Source organism: Pungitius pungitius, chromosome 5, assembly GCF_949316345.1.
Source record: "Pungitius pungitius chromosome 5, fPunPun2.1, whole genome shotgun sequence".
Taxonomy (NCBI): domain Eukaryota; kingdom Metazoa; phylum Chordata; class Actinopteri; order Perciformes; family Gasterosteidae; genus Pungitius; species Pungitius pungitius.
Window position 1 is genome coordinate 19,569,221 of NC_084904.1, and position 17,100 is coordinate 19,586,320.

Below are 17,100 nucleotides of genomic sequence, written 5' to 3' on the forward strand. Positions count from 1 at the left end.
GGAGTTTATACAAGATGCAAAAGACAACAACGGGTGAAAATGTTACACAATGTGGTGGGAAGTAAACAACCTGTAGAGCATTGGAAGAAAAATGAACTCTGCATCACTCGTATGTTTTCTATCAAAGGTGTAAATGAATGTTATTTCTTTCATTTATTTTACTTGCCATTCAGATGAAACAATGCATAGTCCAATATAATTGAATCCCCCCGTGTACAGTTGTTACCATACAACTCCGTCCATGGGTTATCATGTCAGCTGACAGCTTATTACCCTGAAGCCCCATCGATGAACATTGGGTCCCATTCAACCTCCATACGGTAATGAAATGGATTTCAAGTACTGTAGGCTCACAATTGAATACCTATAATCAGAGAGGAATGTGTGATTTGGATGTACGCGCCGCTGTAGACGGAACAAAGTGAAGTGAAAATGTTTTGATGTCTGTGTCTATTCATTCAGATTTAATATCATGTTTTTAAGTTTCATTTAATAATCAGCCGACCCTGCAAGCGTGTCAAAATGCTTCAATGATTGTATAAATGATTGCGTAAAACGTAAATTTCCCAGTGTCGCCAGCGGCAGAGCGGCTACGTTACATCCTGAATGAAGATGACGACATGCCCACGCCGACACTCTTCACTGAGATGGACACTCTACAGCGAGAAGGAGGCGAGCTGGAGTGGAAGGAGTCGGCCAGGTGGATGAACACACTCACACATGCACAATCTGATTAAGGCACGGCAGCGCTTCTGCCACACACACACACAATGGCTCTTGTATGTTGATGCTTTGCCTTTCCTTAAATATTCTGAAAGAATGATGGAATCTGTCCAAAATAAATATTAGTGTGCAGCAAAATATGAGCAAAGAGATTGGGCAAAAAAAAGTATTTATATACATAATAAAATGGGAGAGAAGCAACCACAGATCCTTAACATGGGTTGAGAGAAATTGAGAAGAATAGACACTAAACCAGACACTGGTTTCGTTTTTAAATTAGATTAAAGTAGTATATGTAGTAGTGATCAGTACCCAGTCCTTGTATTGTGCTGACTTGAAAGGAGAAGCACTTTTAAGGCAGCATTCATTACTGTCGTTGGCTTCATCAGCCTTTTTCCTGCTTTAACAAGGAAAAAGGCATAAAAGGTACATTTATATATATAAATATGAATGTTTTTCGTATGATGTTTGAGTAGGAGCTGTCATCTTTATCATTTTGAAAAACAGAGAAAAAACACAATGCACAATCATGCAACAACGTAGTAAGCACTGTCGACTTTTTACAGCAGTAAAGTGTTATAAGATCAGCGTGAGATCATTTGGGAAAGGGGCTGAGGAGCTGAGCTCAAAGAAATCTCCGCGGTCGTGTATTTCCTCACCTGTGCCGTCTCACCTGTGCCGTCTCACCTGTGCCGTCTCACCTGTGCGGTTTTGCTGCCTTCAGGTGGGTGAAGTTCGAAGAGAAGGTGGAAGAGGGCGGCGAAAGGTGGAGTAAACCACACGTCTCCACGCTGTCGCTGCATAGTCTTTTTGAGCTCAGGACGTGCCTCCAGACGGGAACAGTGCTGCTGGACCTGGAAGGATACTCACTACCGCAGATAATCGGTAACTAGCTCACGTCGGCTGATATGGTTAAAACTGCACAGGAAGTTAGCTGATTTGTAGTTTTCGTGTACCGTGAGTTCGGCTCAATAGTAAGGTGTTGTCTGCTCTGGAAGATTAGGCTGCTCATTGAACCCTGGGCCTCTCGCTCGGGCCGCTACTCAAAAATGGCGTGCCAATAATCAATAGAGTGTAATCTCAACTCCTATATCTCTATTAATAGATGTGTACACACACATAACCAGAACAATCCCTCAACTTCTCCTGTTGACATTTGCATGACACAGCTGCCAACGCATGCATTTTCCACTTCCCGCATACTACTCACCATATGTGAGAGGGGAGGCTGCAGATGCATTGGTATGGGTTTGTCAATCCATTAGATAATCAATGGAAAGAAGAAGAAGAGCAGTTATGGGGGTTTCCTACATTACTGCATGTGGGTGCAACTCAACGTAGAGTAAAATGTATTTGCTTATACATCGATGCGGTTGTTCAATTTCCCATTAACGTTACTTTGTTCAAGTAATGCTTTTGTCTCTGTGGCCTACATTACTTAAATTCACATTTTGATTGAGCTGTTGAATAGCAGCAGTGTATATATTTAAGGGCTTTATATTTCATGTACTCCACATGTGAATGCACCAAATGAAGAACGACGGCTCCCAATTCCAAACTCCCTCATGTGACATTTTTAAACGTGTGTCCGTTTCCAGATGACATCATTGAGAGACAGATAGAGGAAGGCATGATATCCCCTGAACTGAGAGACAAAATCAGTTTCGTCCTGCTGAGGAAACACCGACACCAGACCAAGAAGCCGATCCACCGCTCGCTGGCCGACATCGGCAAGTCCACCTCCTCCAGCAGTGAGTGCCCAGCTACCGGACATTATTATGTCGCTTCAATCTACATACGAATGGCAACGCTACACACAATGTTGTATTACTAAGTGCCATCCCACAAAGAAACACTTTTTTTCCATGATTAATAGCAATTTCTTTATTAATGTCTACCGCACCCCGGTGCCATGTGTAATTTTGCAGCTTCTGAGAAATGCATTATGCATATATCGGACTCACTTTGGTAAATGAATGAAGGTAATCCCGCAGTCAACAAGGCTCATATCCTCCACAAGGGACGCATTAATGTTTGATGAGTTAATTACCGCTGTAGCATTTCCTCATCTCATCTGTGCAGGACACCTACCGCTAGACAAATCATAAAGCACCCCCTCAACCCCCTCTGCTCGCTGGCTGTGTCTGTTTCTGTGTGTCCCTTTTGCCAGATCGTAACGCGGGGCCCCGGGGTGCTCCGGGGACAGGGACAGGCCCGGGGCCAGTGGCGAACTTTAATCGATCCACAGAGGACCTGCGAATCAAACAGCAGTCTGCCAGCTACGGTCGCCTGCGTGAGTGTCCGTCCCTGAGCGCTCCTCCCCGGGTCGGCGCCGTGAAATGCGCGGCTGCGGCGCGTACGAAGTGTTTACTCGCGGCGTCGGCCATATTGATCTGCTTATTCATGAGGAGAATGCTCGAGTCGAAGCCCCTTCGGACGCACCCCCCCCCCCCCCCCCGGACTCCATGAGCCATTTGTTAAAAGGGGGCCACAAATTGAGTTATTAATGTCCTCAAAATATAAATAGTGCTCACTACCTTTAGGGCGAAATATCTCTAATTTCAAGCAACAAGTCACAGATCGATGTCTCAACAATTTAGTGTAAAGAGTTTGTTTATTTCTTCTGCTCGCACCTTTAAAATAAGTTAACACAGCGTTTCTATGTACCTCATTTCACTGTCAGCAATGTTGGATAGAACTATGTACGGTTGTAATTGAGATGTTCTAACTGTTGTTGTTGTTGTTGTTTTATTCCAGGTCATGCGCAGAGTAGGAGTATGAATGATATTGCAGATTCTCCCAGCTCAGACCAGGTGAAGACTTAAGCATTACGTATCGTACTAACACATTAGAGTGTGATGTCGATTGAGGTAATAAAACATGATCTCGCTTAACAACCTCAAAATCCTGTGTGTTTATATTTGCCGGGTTTGACCTTTAAATCTTACTTTACATTTTATAATATCAAATTGTCTATTGATCGGCATCGCCGGCCATCTCTGAAGTCAGTTGTCGTTCTCCACTTTTGGAGGCTTTTCGTTACCTGGGAAAGGCGAGTTTCTTCCCCCCCCCCCGAGTGGCGAGGAACTAGCTCAGTCCTTAGTGTCATCCATCTTACATTGCTGTTGCCGGGTGTGAAAGTGACGGCTGGTGACGGAGGAAGCGTGCGAGCGCATAACTCCCTCATTTGTGGAGCTGATGCCCACAGCGTGGCGCGGACCTGGTGACGCGATCTTTGGACCGGCGCCAGGGCGTGCCGTTATTACTTGGATTAGGCTGCCAAGCCTCGGAACTGGCAGGTCAGGATTAAGTGTCGTTCACAATGACGACTAATGTCCAAAAAAAAACAACAAAAAAAACTAATGAATGCAAATCTGTTGTTTGTTGATGCAGCCATGGCGACGAGCGCCGGTTGTCCAGTTCCCAGTAACCCAGTTATGAGTGGTTGGCTGGATGTTCAAATTGTATTTACAGGCCTAGAGTAGGTCACATGGGACAATGGACAAAGTGCTAGATTGTTACTGCATGCGAGCGTGTCTATATTGAACGAGGACCTGGAAAAAACACGGATCTCGTTGCCCGGTCCGCGTGCTTCGGCCTTCACATGTAGCCACTGATCTGCGGTGTGTGTTGTATCGGCGAGGCTCTTCATTACTGAGTGTTATTGTGTTGCCGTCCAATTTCCTGCCAAACCCTGACATCCAATCAGTCAGGTCGGGTTCGCTTGCCATCTCTCTCTCTCTCTGTCTCTTTTTCATTCTGATTTCGCCGCCCTGATGAAATAATACATGGTTGTTATCTTGCATATCTCTGCGTCACCTTTTCAGACTCACTGCCGGGTTTAGAGGGAACAAATTATAAGGATGACACTTTAATGATCAATGGGGGAAGATCCAGGCATTGTAGCCCCACATGAACGGCTGCGACTAATCATTATTTTTACTATTGATTTACTAGCTGAATTTTTTTTAATTTTTTTTATTGAATTTCATAAAATCAGCTTTATATTTGCACAAATTCTGGAGTCTAATTGTTTCACGAAAAGTATTAGATGTAAGTGGAAAAAAATGTTCTTTTCTCCTCCTTCTTAGCTAAGAAATAAATTCATGAAGAAAATACCCAGGGATGCCGAGGCGTCCAACGTCTTGGTGGGAGAAGTGGATTTCCTCAGCAAACCCTTCGTAGCCTTCGTCCGCCTGGCCCAGGCTACGACCCTGGGAGGTCTCACCGAGGTCCCCGTTCCCACCAGGTGAAACCATTAGCCGCCTCATGCCTCCTCACCTCCGCACACAACAAAAGGCCTTTTCAGAGACACCTGGCATCCCCGAACAGGCCTCACATTACCACTGTGCTCTCATTACCACACAGATTCTTGTTTATTCTCCTGGGACCCCACGGGAAAGCCAAGTCATATAATGAGATTGGCCGAGCCATTGCAACCCTAATGGTGGATGACGTAAGTGCCATTGTTTACTTGAACAGGTCTTTTTCTCATGACATGCCTTTCTTTCTTTATTGGACGGCACATTGCCGACGCTTTTCCCGCTAAACCGGTGGGGAAGGGAGCGTGTCACTCGCAGTGCTGCAGTCGAAGCTGAAGCGTTCGGATGGATTCTGTGAGTGATGCTGATTGCTGAGCATCGGTCAGGAGCCCCGGCTGGTTTTTTAAATAGCTAATGCAGGTAGTAAAGAAATAATAGGCTGTTATTTTAGATGGCCGAAGACTTGCGCAAACTTAGCACGCGCCGGGGGGGCTACCGCTCTGCATGTCGACGTTTGTCATTGTGATCATTTCAGCATGTTGACGTTTGCTTTCTGAGCCCGAGCCCGACTGAGCCGCTTTTGATTGTCTTAACATGAACGTATACTAATGCTTCCTCATCTATCCAGTGGAAAGGGCTCACTGGGTTTTTCATCTGTATGTACCCATAAAAAATCGCTGGCTAAAGAGGCCGAAAACCAGACATTTTAACACTGGCTTTAATCGTAAAACATTTAACACACAATGCGGTCTCAGTGAGTGGCCACTTTATCATTTAAAAAAAAAGACATTAAATAAATCCCATATGCTGTTATAAACTGGATTTGAGTCAATTCAGAAAGCCAGCAGCCAAAACTCCAACACATTCATTAATTGTTCTGAAGAATAGACTCAAGCAGCTCTGTGGGAGTCATTGAAGGGACCACAGCCCCCTCCTCTCTGCTGCAGATACCTGCTGCTTTTAATTTGAAAAGTTTTACTCTGATGTATGACTATTTAGAAAGATTGGAACTCGACAAATGCCCAATATATTGCTGATAAATATCCCTTGATTAGGCTGCTGGGCACTTGACTCAAAATGTTTCAAGTCTCCACGAGGCCATCAAAGATCGCAAAGAGTGAAATCCTGTTTCCAGAGCATTACATGGACGGACGACATGGATTGTTATCGCCTCGGCATGAGCTAATTGAAACGGTGAAATCTCCTCCTTTTATCTCTCCGTCTCCCCAGCTCTTCAGTGATGTCGCTTACAAGGCCAGGGACCGCGAGGACCTCATCGCGGGCATAGACGAGTTTTTGGATGAAGTGATTGTGCTCCCGCCCGGAGAGTGGGATCCCAAAATTCGCATTGAGCCGCCCAAGAAAGTCCCAACGGCTGACAAAAGGTTGGGGTTGCAATGCACATCAAGCTGAGCCATGCGACAGCCGCACAAAGTCAAACCTTCAATGACACGAACTCATTTAGAAGAAAGCTAAATAAAGCGATTCCTGGAGGAAACTTTTTACATGAAGCAATGACACCTTTAAATCAGCGAGCACCAGCCAAAGCTTGAAGGGGTTAAAAAATGGTAACTTCATGGAGAACCCCCGTCGATAATTGGCTGTTGTTGTTGTATTTCTTCTGCAGGAAGTCTGTGTTTTCCCTAAACGAGTTGGGGCAGGTGAACGGCGCAGCCGGGGGAGGAGGGGGCCAGGCCGAGGACGAGGAGATGCCGCCGCAACATGAGCTCGGAGAAGAGCTGGCCTTCACTGGACGGTGGGTATAGTCCAAAAGAGGCCGCTTCTGCTCAGTAAACACTTTATGCCTACGACAGCCGACCCAACGGACCCAACGGGATTCCTTCAGAATCGTGAACCAGCGTGTTTCTCTCCCCCCCCGTTTACATCAGCTTCTGTGGCGGCCTGTACCTGGACATAAAGCGGAAGTTGCCGTGGGTTCCCAGTGACATCTACGAGGGTTTCCACCTGCAGTCCATCTCCGCGGTGCTCTTCATCTACTTGGGCTGCATCACCAACGCCATAACCTTCGGGGGCCTGCTGGGAGACGCTACCGACAACTACCAGGTAAAAGTCCAACTCAAGGGACGCAGCCCGGGGGATTAGGCTCGGGTTTTATCAATTGGATTTACGCCTCTGACACGCGCTGTCAGGCTGTGTGGATCTGGCTTTGCTCCACACCAGAAATCACGGCCGTGGCCAAGATCAACAATTGAAAAAGGAGGAAAAACGGCAAGTCGCATTACATTGCGGAGGATTACATGTTTTCTCGGATGAGAGGAGACACTTCCTGTAGTCTATTTTAGGTTGTCAGGCCTCCATGAGTAAAGACTCCAGGAAGTCACTGCTCCCAAGTAGCATACATCCCACTGTAAATCGCGTTTGACCTTTTAAACCGTGTTTTTTTTTTCTGTTAGCCCGGGTCATTTGTGAGCTTTCGCAGGATGCTCGCCGGCTGTCTCTCTAACCCTTGGACAGACTTCCGTCTGCTCCCATTTGTCGTAGTAAGCTAATCAGCGGCTCCGCGGCGTTTTGTTCATTTGCTGTGAGGGGGTCGTCGCACTTCTCATCCAACTGTCTCCAAGAAAGCAAATAAGCAACTTTTTTCAGCCATCTGAATGTGTTCACATATTTGAACAATTGAGAAATCCTACGAGACGTCGCCATCAATTCAGTTTACACTTCTCATTCCTAAAAATGGAGATTACTTTTATTTACTCTTGAAATGAGCCTCCCCCGTGACGGAGGAGTCTCTGGCTTCATGAATAAGCCTCGGGCTTCACTGAACCGTATATTTAGCTCATTGTTGTTTTGCATCAGATGAGATCAGGTCTGCCTTTTCCTATTCCTGCATCCACACCTTTTTCCTCAATGCACCATCATTTCAGATAAGTGCGTTCACTCCCCTCCCCATCAGGGCATGTGGTTTAATGTCCGATGCACTAACACACCGCCGGCACCTCCACCTCTCGCCCCCCCAACGCACACACAAAAACGTTTTTTTTTTTTTTTTTTCAAACAGGGTGTGATGGAGAGTTTCCTGGGAACCGCTCTCGCTGGCTCTGTCTTCTGTCTCTTCAGCGGTCAGCCCCTCATCATCCTCAGTTCCACTGGACCCATCCTCATCTTTGAGAAGCTCCTGTTTGAATTCAGCAAGTGAGCTTTTTGAGAGCCGAACGATCTTTCAGCAGACGCACAAAGTGGGAACACCGAGGGCTGTAAACACGCCTTTTAGAGGATTAGTAGACTATCACATTGTAAAGAAAAAAACAGCACTGAATCCGCTCTACAATGTGTGACCCCTTTCTTTTTTTTAAATGATACCAGTTATTATAGTCTATGAAAAGGTTATACCCCTACGCTTAATATTTAAAACACGTTCCCTGTTGATCGGTATTGCAAAGTGAACAAAAACTTTTAAATGTTTAGCTATATCCTCTAAAAGGTGTCAATCTTTGATCTCAATGCAACAAAAAAATAAAAGTCTGTAAAAAGAAAACAAATACATGTATTCATATAAGCAGGGAATATGTTATGCCAAAGTATTGTGTAATGAAACTCCTCGATGCACATGTGCTGCTAGCGATGTGACCGTGTGATGCCCGATGACTTGATGCCACGAGCTTTAAACCATCGTCCTTTTCCGCTACATTCCTGTTGCAGATAATCCGTGTGGATGTATTCGTGTTGCTTGTACCAACACACGTCCTCCTTCCTCGATTCATTCACAATGCCTCTCTGACTTCTCCCCCCCTGAAAGGAGCAACAGCATAGATTACATGGAGCTCCGCCTGTGGATCGGCATGCACTCCTGCCTGCAGTGTTTCATCCTGGTAGCTACAGACGCCAGTTTCATCATTAAATACATGACGCGCTTCACGGAGGAGGGCTTCTCCAGCCTCATCTCCTTTATCTTCATCTCTGATGCCATCAAGAAGATGGTGGGCTCCTTCAAATATTACCCCATCAACACCGACTTTAAGCCCGACTACGTCACTACCTACAAGTGCGAATGCTTGGCTCCAGACCTGAGTGAGTTCACCCCTTGGCTCAGGGGGGGGGGGGCTGCAGGGGGGCTCATCCACCAGGTGGCAGTGTGGATGCTGAGTGGGTCTTTTTGAGGTTCAGCAATTTCGGTTTATTATTATCTTTTTATTTTTGTCAGAATCCGGAGTTAGAAAGAACGCTGATTGATCAAGAAATGTAGCGATCTAAGAAATATGTTCTCTTTGGTGTACAAATAAAGTTCTGTCGTCATACTTTGAAATGAATTATTCAGTACATATCTTCTGTTCAAAAATATTGTTTTTGTGTTCGTAAAACGATGCATTTTGTAAATCTGAACTTATTATTATAATTATTTCTATTCAGGTTGCATCACTTAATGGGGATTTTGATTCATTCATTTGTGCCAATGCACACAGCTCGTCTAATCTGTTTACGATCTTTAGAAAATTACAGTGATTTGCAGTCATTTTTTGCAAACATTCCTTTCTATATAACTGACTTGTCGCTTGTCTCTTTTTGCCATGCACAAACAATCTGGCTACCGTCTCTTGGAAGTGAGTCTACCTCTTTGTTTGTCTGCATGAGCCTCGGAGTGTTCTCTCTGCAGCCGCTGGATTCTCATTGTGTTTTGCCTTTTTCTTTTCTTCCTTTTGTTTACCCCCCCCCCCCCCCCCCCTTCGTTCACTGTTTTATTTCCTCCCCCGTCTCTGCTTGTCCCTCACCCATTCATAAACAGTGGCTGCCATGATCTTCAATGGTTTAGTTCCAATACCAGATAACAGCTCTAGTGTCTCTGGGGTAAGTACCCGTTTCTCCTTTTCGTTTTGTTGCCTCTACAGACCGTTCTCCTACAAAAAATGATGAAAAAAAAAGGCAACAAACGTGCTTTACACAGGTCACAAACAACCTTCTTCTGGGTTAAAGGCCTTTGTCTTGTGATCCATCCATCAGTCTGACCTCGTCCTTACAAGGACCTTATTTGTGATTTGTCAAAAACAAACAGAATCCACTAAAGCCTCGAAACTTAATTCACAATGTGATTCCGTTTTATGAATTTTTGGAGGCAGAGATGCTAATTTGTCGCGTTGTGTCTCCAGCTGGAGATTTAAAGGTTGGTGGATATCAGCTTTTCCCAGAATGAATCACTGGGGTTGTATTTAAGCTCGTGAAATGGGCCAACTGTTTTGTTCACAGCCAAACCATCAAGTCTGCGGAATAAAGAAGCCGCTTTATTCTCTTGTTTCTTCCCTTTGTCTGTTTCTTCCATCATAAACGTCTCCCTCCGGACGACAACCTTGCGTCTGCTGATGACAATGTTCGCCCCGTCTCTGTGTACATCTTCCTCTGCGCCCGTGTCACAACGCTTCACTCTTCATCATCCTCTCCTGTCTCTCCCCTCCCCCCCCCCCTCCAACGCCAACGCCAACGCCAACCCCCCTCCCAGTTGAACGGGACAGGTTTGGACTGGAGCCAGCTGAGCAAGAAGGAGTGCCTTAAGTACGGAGGCTCTCTGGTGGGAAACACCTGCAAGTTTGTCCCCGATTTGGCCCTCATATCCTTTATTCTCTTCTTTGGCACCTATTCCATGACCGTGAGCCTCAAGAAGTTCAAGTCCAGTCGCTACTTCCCCACCAAGGTGACAAATTGAACAAAATGCATATCGTCTAGTGTGTAATGCAGGATGAACTAAAGAATACTCATTTAGCATTAAGTTTATCTTAATTATTTATTTGACTTAATTGACTTTAGCCGCAGGTGTTTGTGTGAGTGGCTCTTGCGCAGAGTATATATATATATATATATGTATTATCCTTCCTGCCAGCCTGTGTCTCTGATGTCTCTAATTTAGTTTCTCTCTGTCGACAGCTGAGGAAGCTCATCAGTGACTTCTCTATCTTCATGTCCATCATGACGTTTGTGGGGCTTGATATGTTGTTGGGACTCAAAACTCCCAAACTAATCGTCCCCACAGAATTTAAGGTACCTATTTTTAAAAACCTTTCTAAATAATGTAAAATGTGTTAATAAATTGACTCGATTAGATGCTCTTAATGGGTTTTTGACAGCACAAACTAAAGCAAATCATTGACATTTGTTTATTTGATTTGATAAACAAGTGCTTTCTGGACCGGATGATACATGCTATAAAGGAATAGTTTTGGAAATACACTTATATGACTTCTTCCTTCCTTCTTCTTCCGCTCAAATTTCTGTAAATAGGAAGCTGAAGCTGTGATTTATAAAAATTGAAAGAAGGACAAAATCTGTCCCCCCCCCCAAAAAAAAAACAAGATTCTGATTTCTGTCTAAAAAGTGCACGTCCCTCTGTGCAAATGGGTGGCTCTGTTGTTGACATTGTGGCCTCTCGTCTCCCACCAGCCGACCCGCCCGGGTCGCGGCTGGCTGGTGATGCCGTTCGGTAAGAACCCGTGGTGGGTCTACGTGGCCAGCTCCGTCCCCGCGCTGCTCGTCACCATCCTCATCTTCATGGACCAGCAGATCAGCGCCGTCATTGTCAACCGCAAGGAGAACAAACTCAAGGTAGGGCGTATTCATGGCTGATACATGCAGTATCTGAACTGGAAGGTTCTAACAACGGCTGTTGCGTTTCCCCCCCCCCCCCCCCGGGCAGAAAGGCTGCGGGTACCACCTGGACCTGTTCTGGGTGGGCGTCCTGATGGCCGTGTGCTCCTTCCTGGGCCTGCCCTGGTACGTCGCCGCCACCGTCATCTCCATCGCTCACATCGACTCGCTGAAGATGGAGAGCGAGTCGAGCGCTCCCGGAGAGCAGCCTCAGTTCCTCGGCGTCAGGTCGGTTCCCCGGATGAGAAAAAAAAAAGGAAATTGTGACTTAATCCCTCGAAGGGCCTCCGCGGGCAGTATCGCAGTATGAGTGACACGCTTCGCTAAGTCCTGTGTAATTGAATATGTGCAAGATAGAAGCCATGTGAAATTAACTTGACAGTCGTTTGTGTGTATTTCCTCAATGTCCGATATACAGAGAACAAAGAATGACAGGCATTTTGGTGTTTGCCCTCACTGGAGTCTCCATCTTCCTCGCTCCGGTGCTTAAGGTATGAAGTATATAGTTAATGAATCCCGTGTTAAACCACGTAAACACTTAACTTTTAACAAATGCCTTCATGAAAATGGTTTTTTTTAGATCAGCTAGATCAGCATTTCTTAACGTTATCAAATGAATAAGGGAAAGATTTTGAAATCATCACATGAGAGGTTGGGTGAATGAATGAAAAAAGTTTTTTTTAAATTCAAAGTAAATTATAAGAATTACATGAAATGTTGTTTACTCATTCATATTTCCTGTCTATGTACTACTAAATGTATTTACAGCAGAAAACTGTGAATTGTGACTAATAACAGGTTTTCTGGCCTTCTCCCTGCCTGTAGTACATCCCCATGCCCGTGCTGTACGGCGTCTTCCTCTACATGGGCGTAGCTTCGCTCAGCGGAATCCAGGTACTCTGTGATGTCACCGGTTGATGTTATCGTGATGAATTGAGTTATTGCGGCTGGACATCTCACTTATTGTATTTCTGACCGCGGGCGGGAAGCGGCTTATTAAAGCTAGCGAGCCAACAAACAAACAAGCAGCCAGGCGGGCGGGCGGCATCCGAGGTGTCCTCACACTTAGCTGAGACAGCAGAATCACAGGGGGAAGGGGGTTAGTTAATTCCCAAATGTAGTAAATGTGGACTAGAGAAGCTATATCAAACCCTGGGATGAATACATGAATGCTTCTGATGGCCATGTGTCTTATTATAATAAATGATATCAACAGTAACAACACTACAGATGCATTTTGGGTTGAAGAGTTTCGGCTGAAGCCGATGATCATCTGCGACGTTTCTCTTCCTCCCTTTGGCTGCTTTGTCTGCGGTTGGTCTGCAGTTCTGGGACAGGATCAAGTTGTACATGATGCCCTCCAAGCACCAGCCCGACTTCCCGTACCTCCGTCACGTCCCTCTGAGGAAGGTCCACCTCTTCACACTGGTCCAGGTGGCCTGTCTGGCTGTGCTCTGGACCCTCAAATCCACATTCTTGGCCATCATCTTCCCTGTTATGGTACGCGATTATTAAATCCTCTCATTTGCAAACGCCGCATTTAACCAACCCAATGTTTTTTTTTAAAGCTGCCTGTGAAATGCATGAAATCCAGCTCTTATTCTTATTAAGCATCCTGGATGCTTTGTAGATGCTCCAGAGATGGTCAGATACAAACACATATCCAGTCGACGGAAGAAGATGTAATCGTTTTCTAAACGGATTGTTTGGATGTTAATGAATATCAACATAAGAGAGGCATCATGTCACTTCTAAAGAGTCCAACTATTAAAAGAGGAAGTGATCTGAGTGCACCATCTACAGCACGCCAGTAATTCATGTTAATGATATTTACAAATGCCATCAAGCTAAATCATCATCAGACTATGACTTGCGTGTGAGATGACCATTGACGGGAGTTAAAATGAGGCGTGTCTCTCAGTGTATCTTCATGTTGAACCCTTCAGATACTGGGTCTGATGGTTGTCCGAAAGATGCTGGACATGGTCTTCTCCCAGCACGACCTGGCCTGGATAGATGACCTCCTTCCTGGGAAAGATAAGAAGAAGAAGAAGAAGAAGGATGACGATAAGAAGAAGGGGAAGGGGAAGGAAAAGGACAAGGAGAAGAAAAAGCCCAAACCAGACGACAGTGAGGAGGAGGAGGAGGAGGTGAGAAACTCAAGCTTCTTCTGCCCCCTGCAGTGATGACGGGTCATGACACTCTCTGCTGTGCGTCTGTGTTTGTGCGCAGGACAAGTGTCACGCCTACTCCAACCACTCACCCAGCCCAGATTCAGAGCTGGATCGCAGGTACTGTGTCCTCAAACTGCACATCCCCTACAAAGATCTTGTCTACCCTGATGTCGCACAGTCTCAGTGGGGAGCCTATTGCCAGGCCGCAGACACACACAGTGCTATTTGACACAGACACACACACACACACACACACTCTCGCACACACACCTCTGTGCATGGGGAAAGTTTGTCATACACGGTAAATGTGCACAGATTAAAGGGTTCAGTTCACACAAATTCCAAAAAGAAAATAAATGTACACTGCAAATATAGTTTTAGTTGTATCTCGGTCAACAATGGGAATAGAATGTTGAGTGAACGTACGATGCCTGATGTCTGGACTGACGATGAGGACTGCAGGTGGATGCCGGAAACAAAACATGTTGCTTTATAGTGAGCAGTAAAGCAGTGAAAGAGAAACCGGAGCACTGTTGAGTTACAAGCACATGGCCGCGATGAAAGGGATGCTTCACCACCACGTGTGGAAGAGGTGAGAGTGGAGGCAACGTCCGGCTGCTTACGGGCGTTAATTGGCTGGGTTTTGATATGCGTGCCTCTGGGGTTTGTGTCTCTCGGTAGCGGTGCAGACGTGCAACCGAAGCGGCACTTTAAAAAGTAAAAGTTGGATTACTAGACTTGCAGAGAAAGTTGAATTCCAATCTCCTTCGTTATAAAGAGGCGGCAGCAGAAATCCACGTGAAGCAAACAAAAAATGAGCAACTCAAACTCAAGCTTTCTGCTTGGCTTCGATACCACTGCGGGTAAGTTTTAAAATGTTTTTGTTTTTTGTAGTGAACTGACCTTTTAAAAATGAGCCCAAATCGGCACATTTTAATTGAATTGGCTAAAAAGCCTAAAATATTGATCACAGCAAACGCAGAGGTAGACAATCGGGCTTGATAGTCCATAAAAGCCCTTGTTTTGACATATTATTGGATAGCGTTATACCATTTGTCATGTTTATTCCCATAAAAAAAAACAAATACTAGCTCGAAGGAGTACTGTGTTGTCTACTTCTTGTGCACGTACCATTGCAGGGAGATTATTTCCAACCCAACATATGTTACCATAGTCCAGTTTCCCCCTCGTTGTCCTCTCCATGCACTTTAAGGCAATGCAGATCACTGTGACTCGCCGTGCACTCCTGCTGCTCCTCTTCCTGTGTCACTGGCCAAAGCCGAACGTCTTACAGTACGTGCGCTGCGATGTACGCCTCGGCATGCCGTAGATCTTCATTGATGTGTGTTGTTAGTTTTGAAGTGACTTTGAACACCTGGAATGTAGCCGCAGCATAGTTTGCTCTGTGTCCCGCCCCCAATGGTCAGGTTTCTCTGTTCGGATTCATATATATGGATTTTAAATGGATGAGTAAAAAAAAAAGTGTGTGGTATATTGAGCCTGTTGTGTATCTAGTACATGGAAAGGATGCGTGTCAAGCTAGTTTGTATATAAATGCATAGTAATCAACAAGCATCATTGTTTTGGTTGTTTCTTTTTCCTTCATGTGATGAATCACTTTAGCGAATCAGTCCACGATGCTCACGTTCAGATGTGAAATGTGGCCTGACGTTTACGCTCTGAACTGGTAACTTTTTCTCACTTTGACCATAGACCATTTTTTTTCTCCCCATTTTGGAAGATACAGAATTTCTAAACTGTACTTCATGTCTGCATTGCTTTGAAGAGGCATGGTTTGGAATTGAATACGTAATTTATTATTGATTATATGAACTTGTTTTGCCAAATGTTGTCATCTGTGGATTAAGATGAAGAGAAATATAACTATGTGATTATCTTTAATGCTTTTAAAAACTGCCTCGAATGCATTTCTACCACCTAACCTTACAAATCCATCTGTTTTAAACCGTTAAAGACGACGCCTTCAAATGAGGTTCTGCGATCCGTACTTTGTTGAAAAAAGCAAAACGTTACAACATGTACTGACCTAAACAGTGTCACAGTATTAGGTTGAATACAAATATGCATAAAGGGACACTTCAAAGTGTTTTGTCTTGTGAATTATTAAAGTTCTTTGATTCTTTGGGTTTTTTAAGCAGGATTTGGTCATTTACTAGTCACTTAGTCAAGATACTTTAGGTCACATGTTTCTTTGATCCCCAGATACATTACATGGGCACGTCGATATGTGGCTCCATTCATTTGCTTTTGCCATCAGAATTTAAACTTAAAGTTTTGTGGCACAGAGAAGAAATGGTCTCCTGAAAGCTTTGATCTTTGCTCCTTTGCAATATTAAACGCGTCTCTCTTGGGTGCAGGTTTTGCAAAAAGGGGCCGATTCCTATGCTCACCATACGAATCCTTTCCTTATCACTCACATGAGCTGCTGCGGAGGGAGTCCGAAGGGCCCCCCCCCCGACCCCTGTCCCCTCCCTCAGCGTCCCGTTGATCTTGTCTGTGGGTTTCGTGTGGTGGTAACCGGCGCTTGCCCTTCCTCAGCATCACCCTCCACCTGAAGATCTCCTGCCCGTCGTCTCCGTCCGTGCCCATGGGCCGAGGAATGTCCTGCCCCGTGCCCCAGGTCAAAATCGAGATGGAGTCGGACTACGACTCGGACAGCGACCGCCACCGCCCTCGGGACGTTAGCAGCGAGACCACGTTATGAGGCTCAGACTCGACGTCTTGGTTGACAGAACAGCGCGCGACACGAAGTGCAAGGGGCCGACTGCTCGAACGCGGCCCCCGGCGCCGACCCGCCGACCCGCGGACAGCGCCCCGAGCAAACTGACCCCTGAGCGGACCGACTGAAGTGGGGCCGACCCGACCACTGAGGCCTCTGCTTTTAACTTGGTGCAGCTTTGACTGATTTTGCTTTGAATAATATATTAAATATATTTGTTTATTTGTATAATGTAAATGGCCGTAATAACAGAGTACATATTTATTTGTTTGCGCTATATAGGAATATAATTATACATATTGGCTATATGTTGATATTGTGCTATTTATGTGGTTACTTCAAATTCAAACTAAGTGTCGGAATTAATTGTACTATCATTTCAGATCAGTGTGTGTGTGCAGGGTTTTACTTGGAGGCAGGAAATGTTGAAACAAGCTCCATTTTAGTAACAGATCTTTCTACCATGAGGTCGTAAATCGGTCTTTTAACATATAGTAGCATATTTGTGTTTGGGTATTTATTTGATTGTGCTGTTGCGTGCCTCTGAACCCAGAGAACCATCTATCCTTTCCCTGCCCCCCCCCCCCATTCAACACTGCATATTAGCACATTA

At 45.2% G+C, this 17,100-nt stretch overlaps 1 protein-coding gene across 2 annotated transcripts; it reads left to right on the forward strand.

The window, feature by feature from the left end:
• Positions 1 to 268: 268 nt before the first annotated feature.
• On the forward strand, positions 269 to 17,093 carry LOC119224425 (electrogenic sodium bicarbonate cotransporter 4). 2 transcript variants are annotated; one of them, XM_062562493.1, is made up of 23 exons: positions 269 to 700; positions 1,448 to 1,608; positions 2,322 to 2,474; positions 2,894 to 3,016; positions 3,481 to 3,536; positions 4,815 to 4,972; positions 5,092 to 5,179; positions 6,216 to 6,370; positions 6,613 to 6,741; positions 6,875 to 7,049; positions 8,005 to 8,138; positions 8,743 to 9,014; positions 9,727 to 9,788; positions 10,435 to 10,626; positions 10,857 to 10,970; positions 11,370 to 11,531; positions 11,623 to 11,801; positions 11,992 to 12,064; positions 12,399 to 12,467; positions 12,900 to 13,073; positions 13,520 to 13,723; positions 13,806 to 13,864; positions 16,307 to 17,093. In XM_062562493.1, the coding sequence occupies exons 1-23, from the start codon at positions 621 to 623 to the stop codon at positions 16,470 to 16,472; spliced, it is 3,138 nt and encodes a 1,045-aa protein (XP_062418477.1). In that variant the 5' UTR covers positions 269 to 620; the 3' UTR covers positions 16,473 to 17,093. The 2 variants fall into 2 exon arrangements, with proteins under 2 accessions (XP_062418477.1, XP_062418478.1); XM_062562494.1 differs by having other exon boundaries at positions 9,754 to 9,788.
• The last annotated feature ends 7 nt before the right edge of the window (positions 17,094 to 17,100 follow it).

Excerpts from the sequence above, each read along its gene's own strand:
- LOC119224425 (XM_062562493.1), top strand. The coding sequence starts at position 621 with ATGCCCACGCCGACACTCTTCACTGAGATGGACACTCTACAGCGAGAA. Across the intron at positions 7,050-8,004 it reads ACGCTACCGACAACTACCAG|GGTGTGATGGAGAGTTTCCT; the intron begins GTAAAAGTCCAA and ends TTTTTCAAACAG. Across the intron at positions 11,532-11,622 it reads GCAAGGAGAACAAACTCAAG|AAAGGCTGCGGGTACCACCT; the intron begins GTAGGGCGTATT and ends CCCCCCGGGCAG.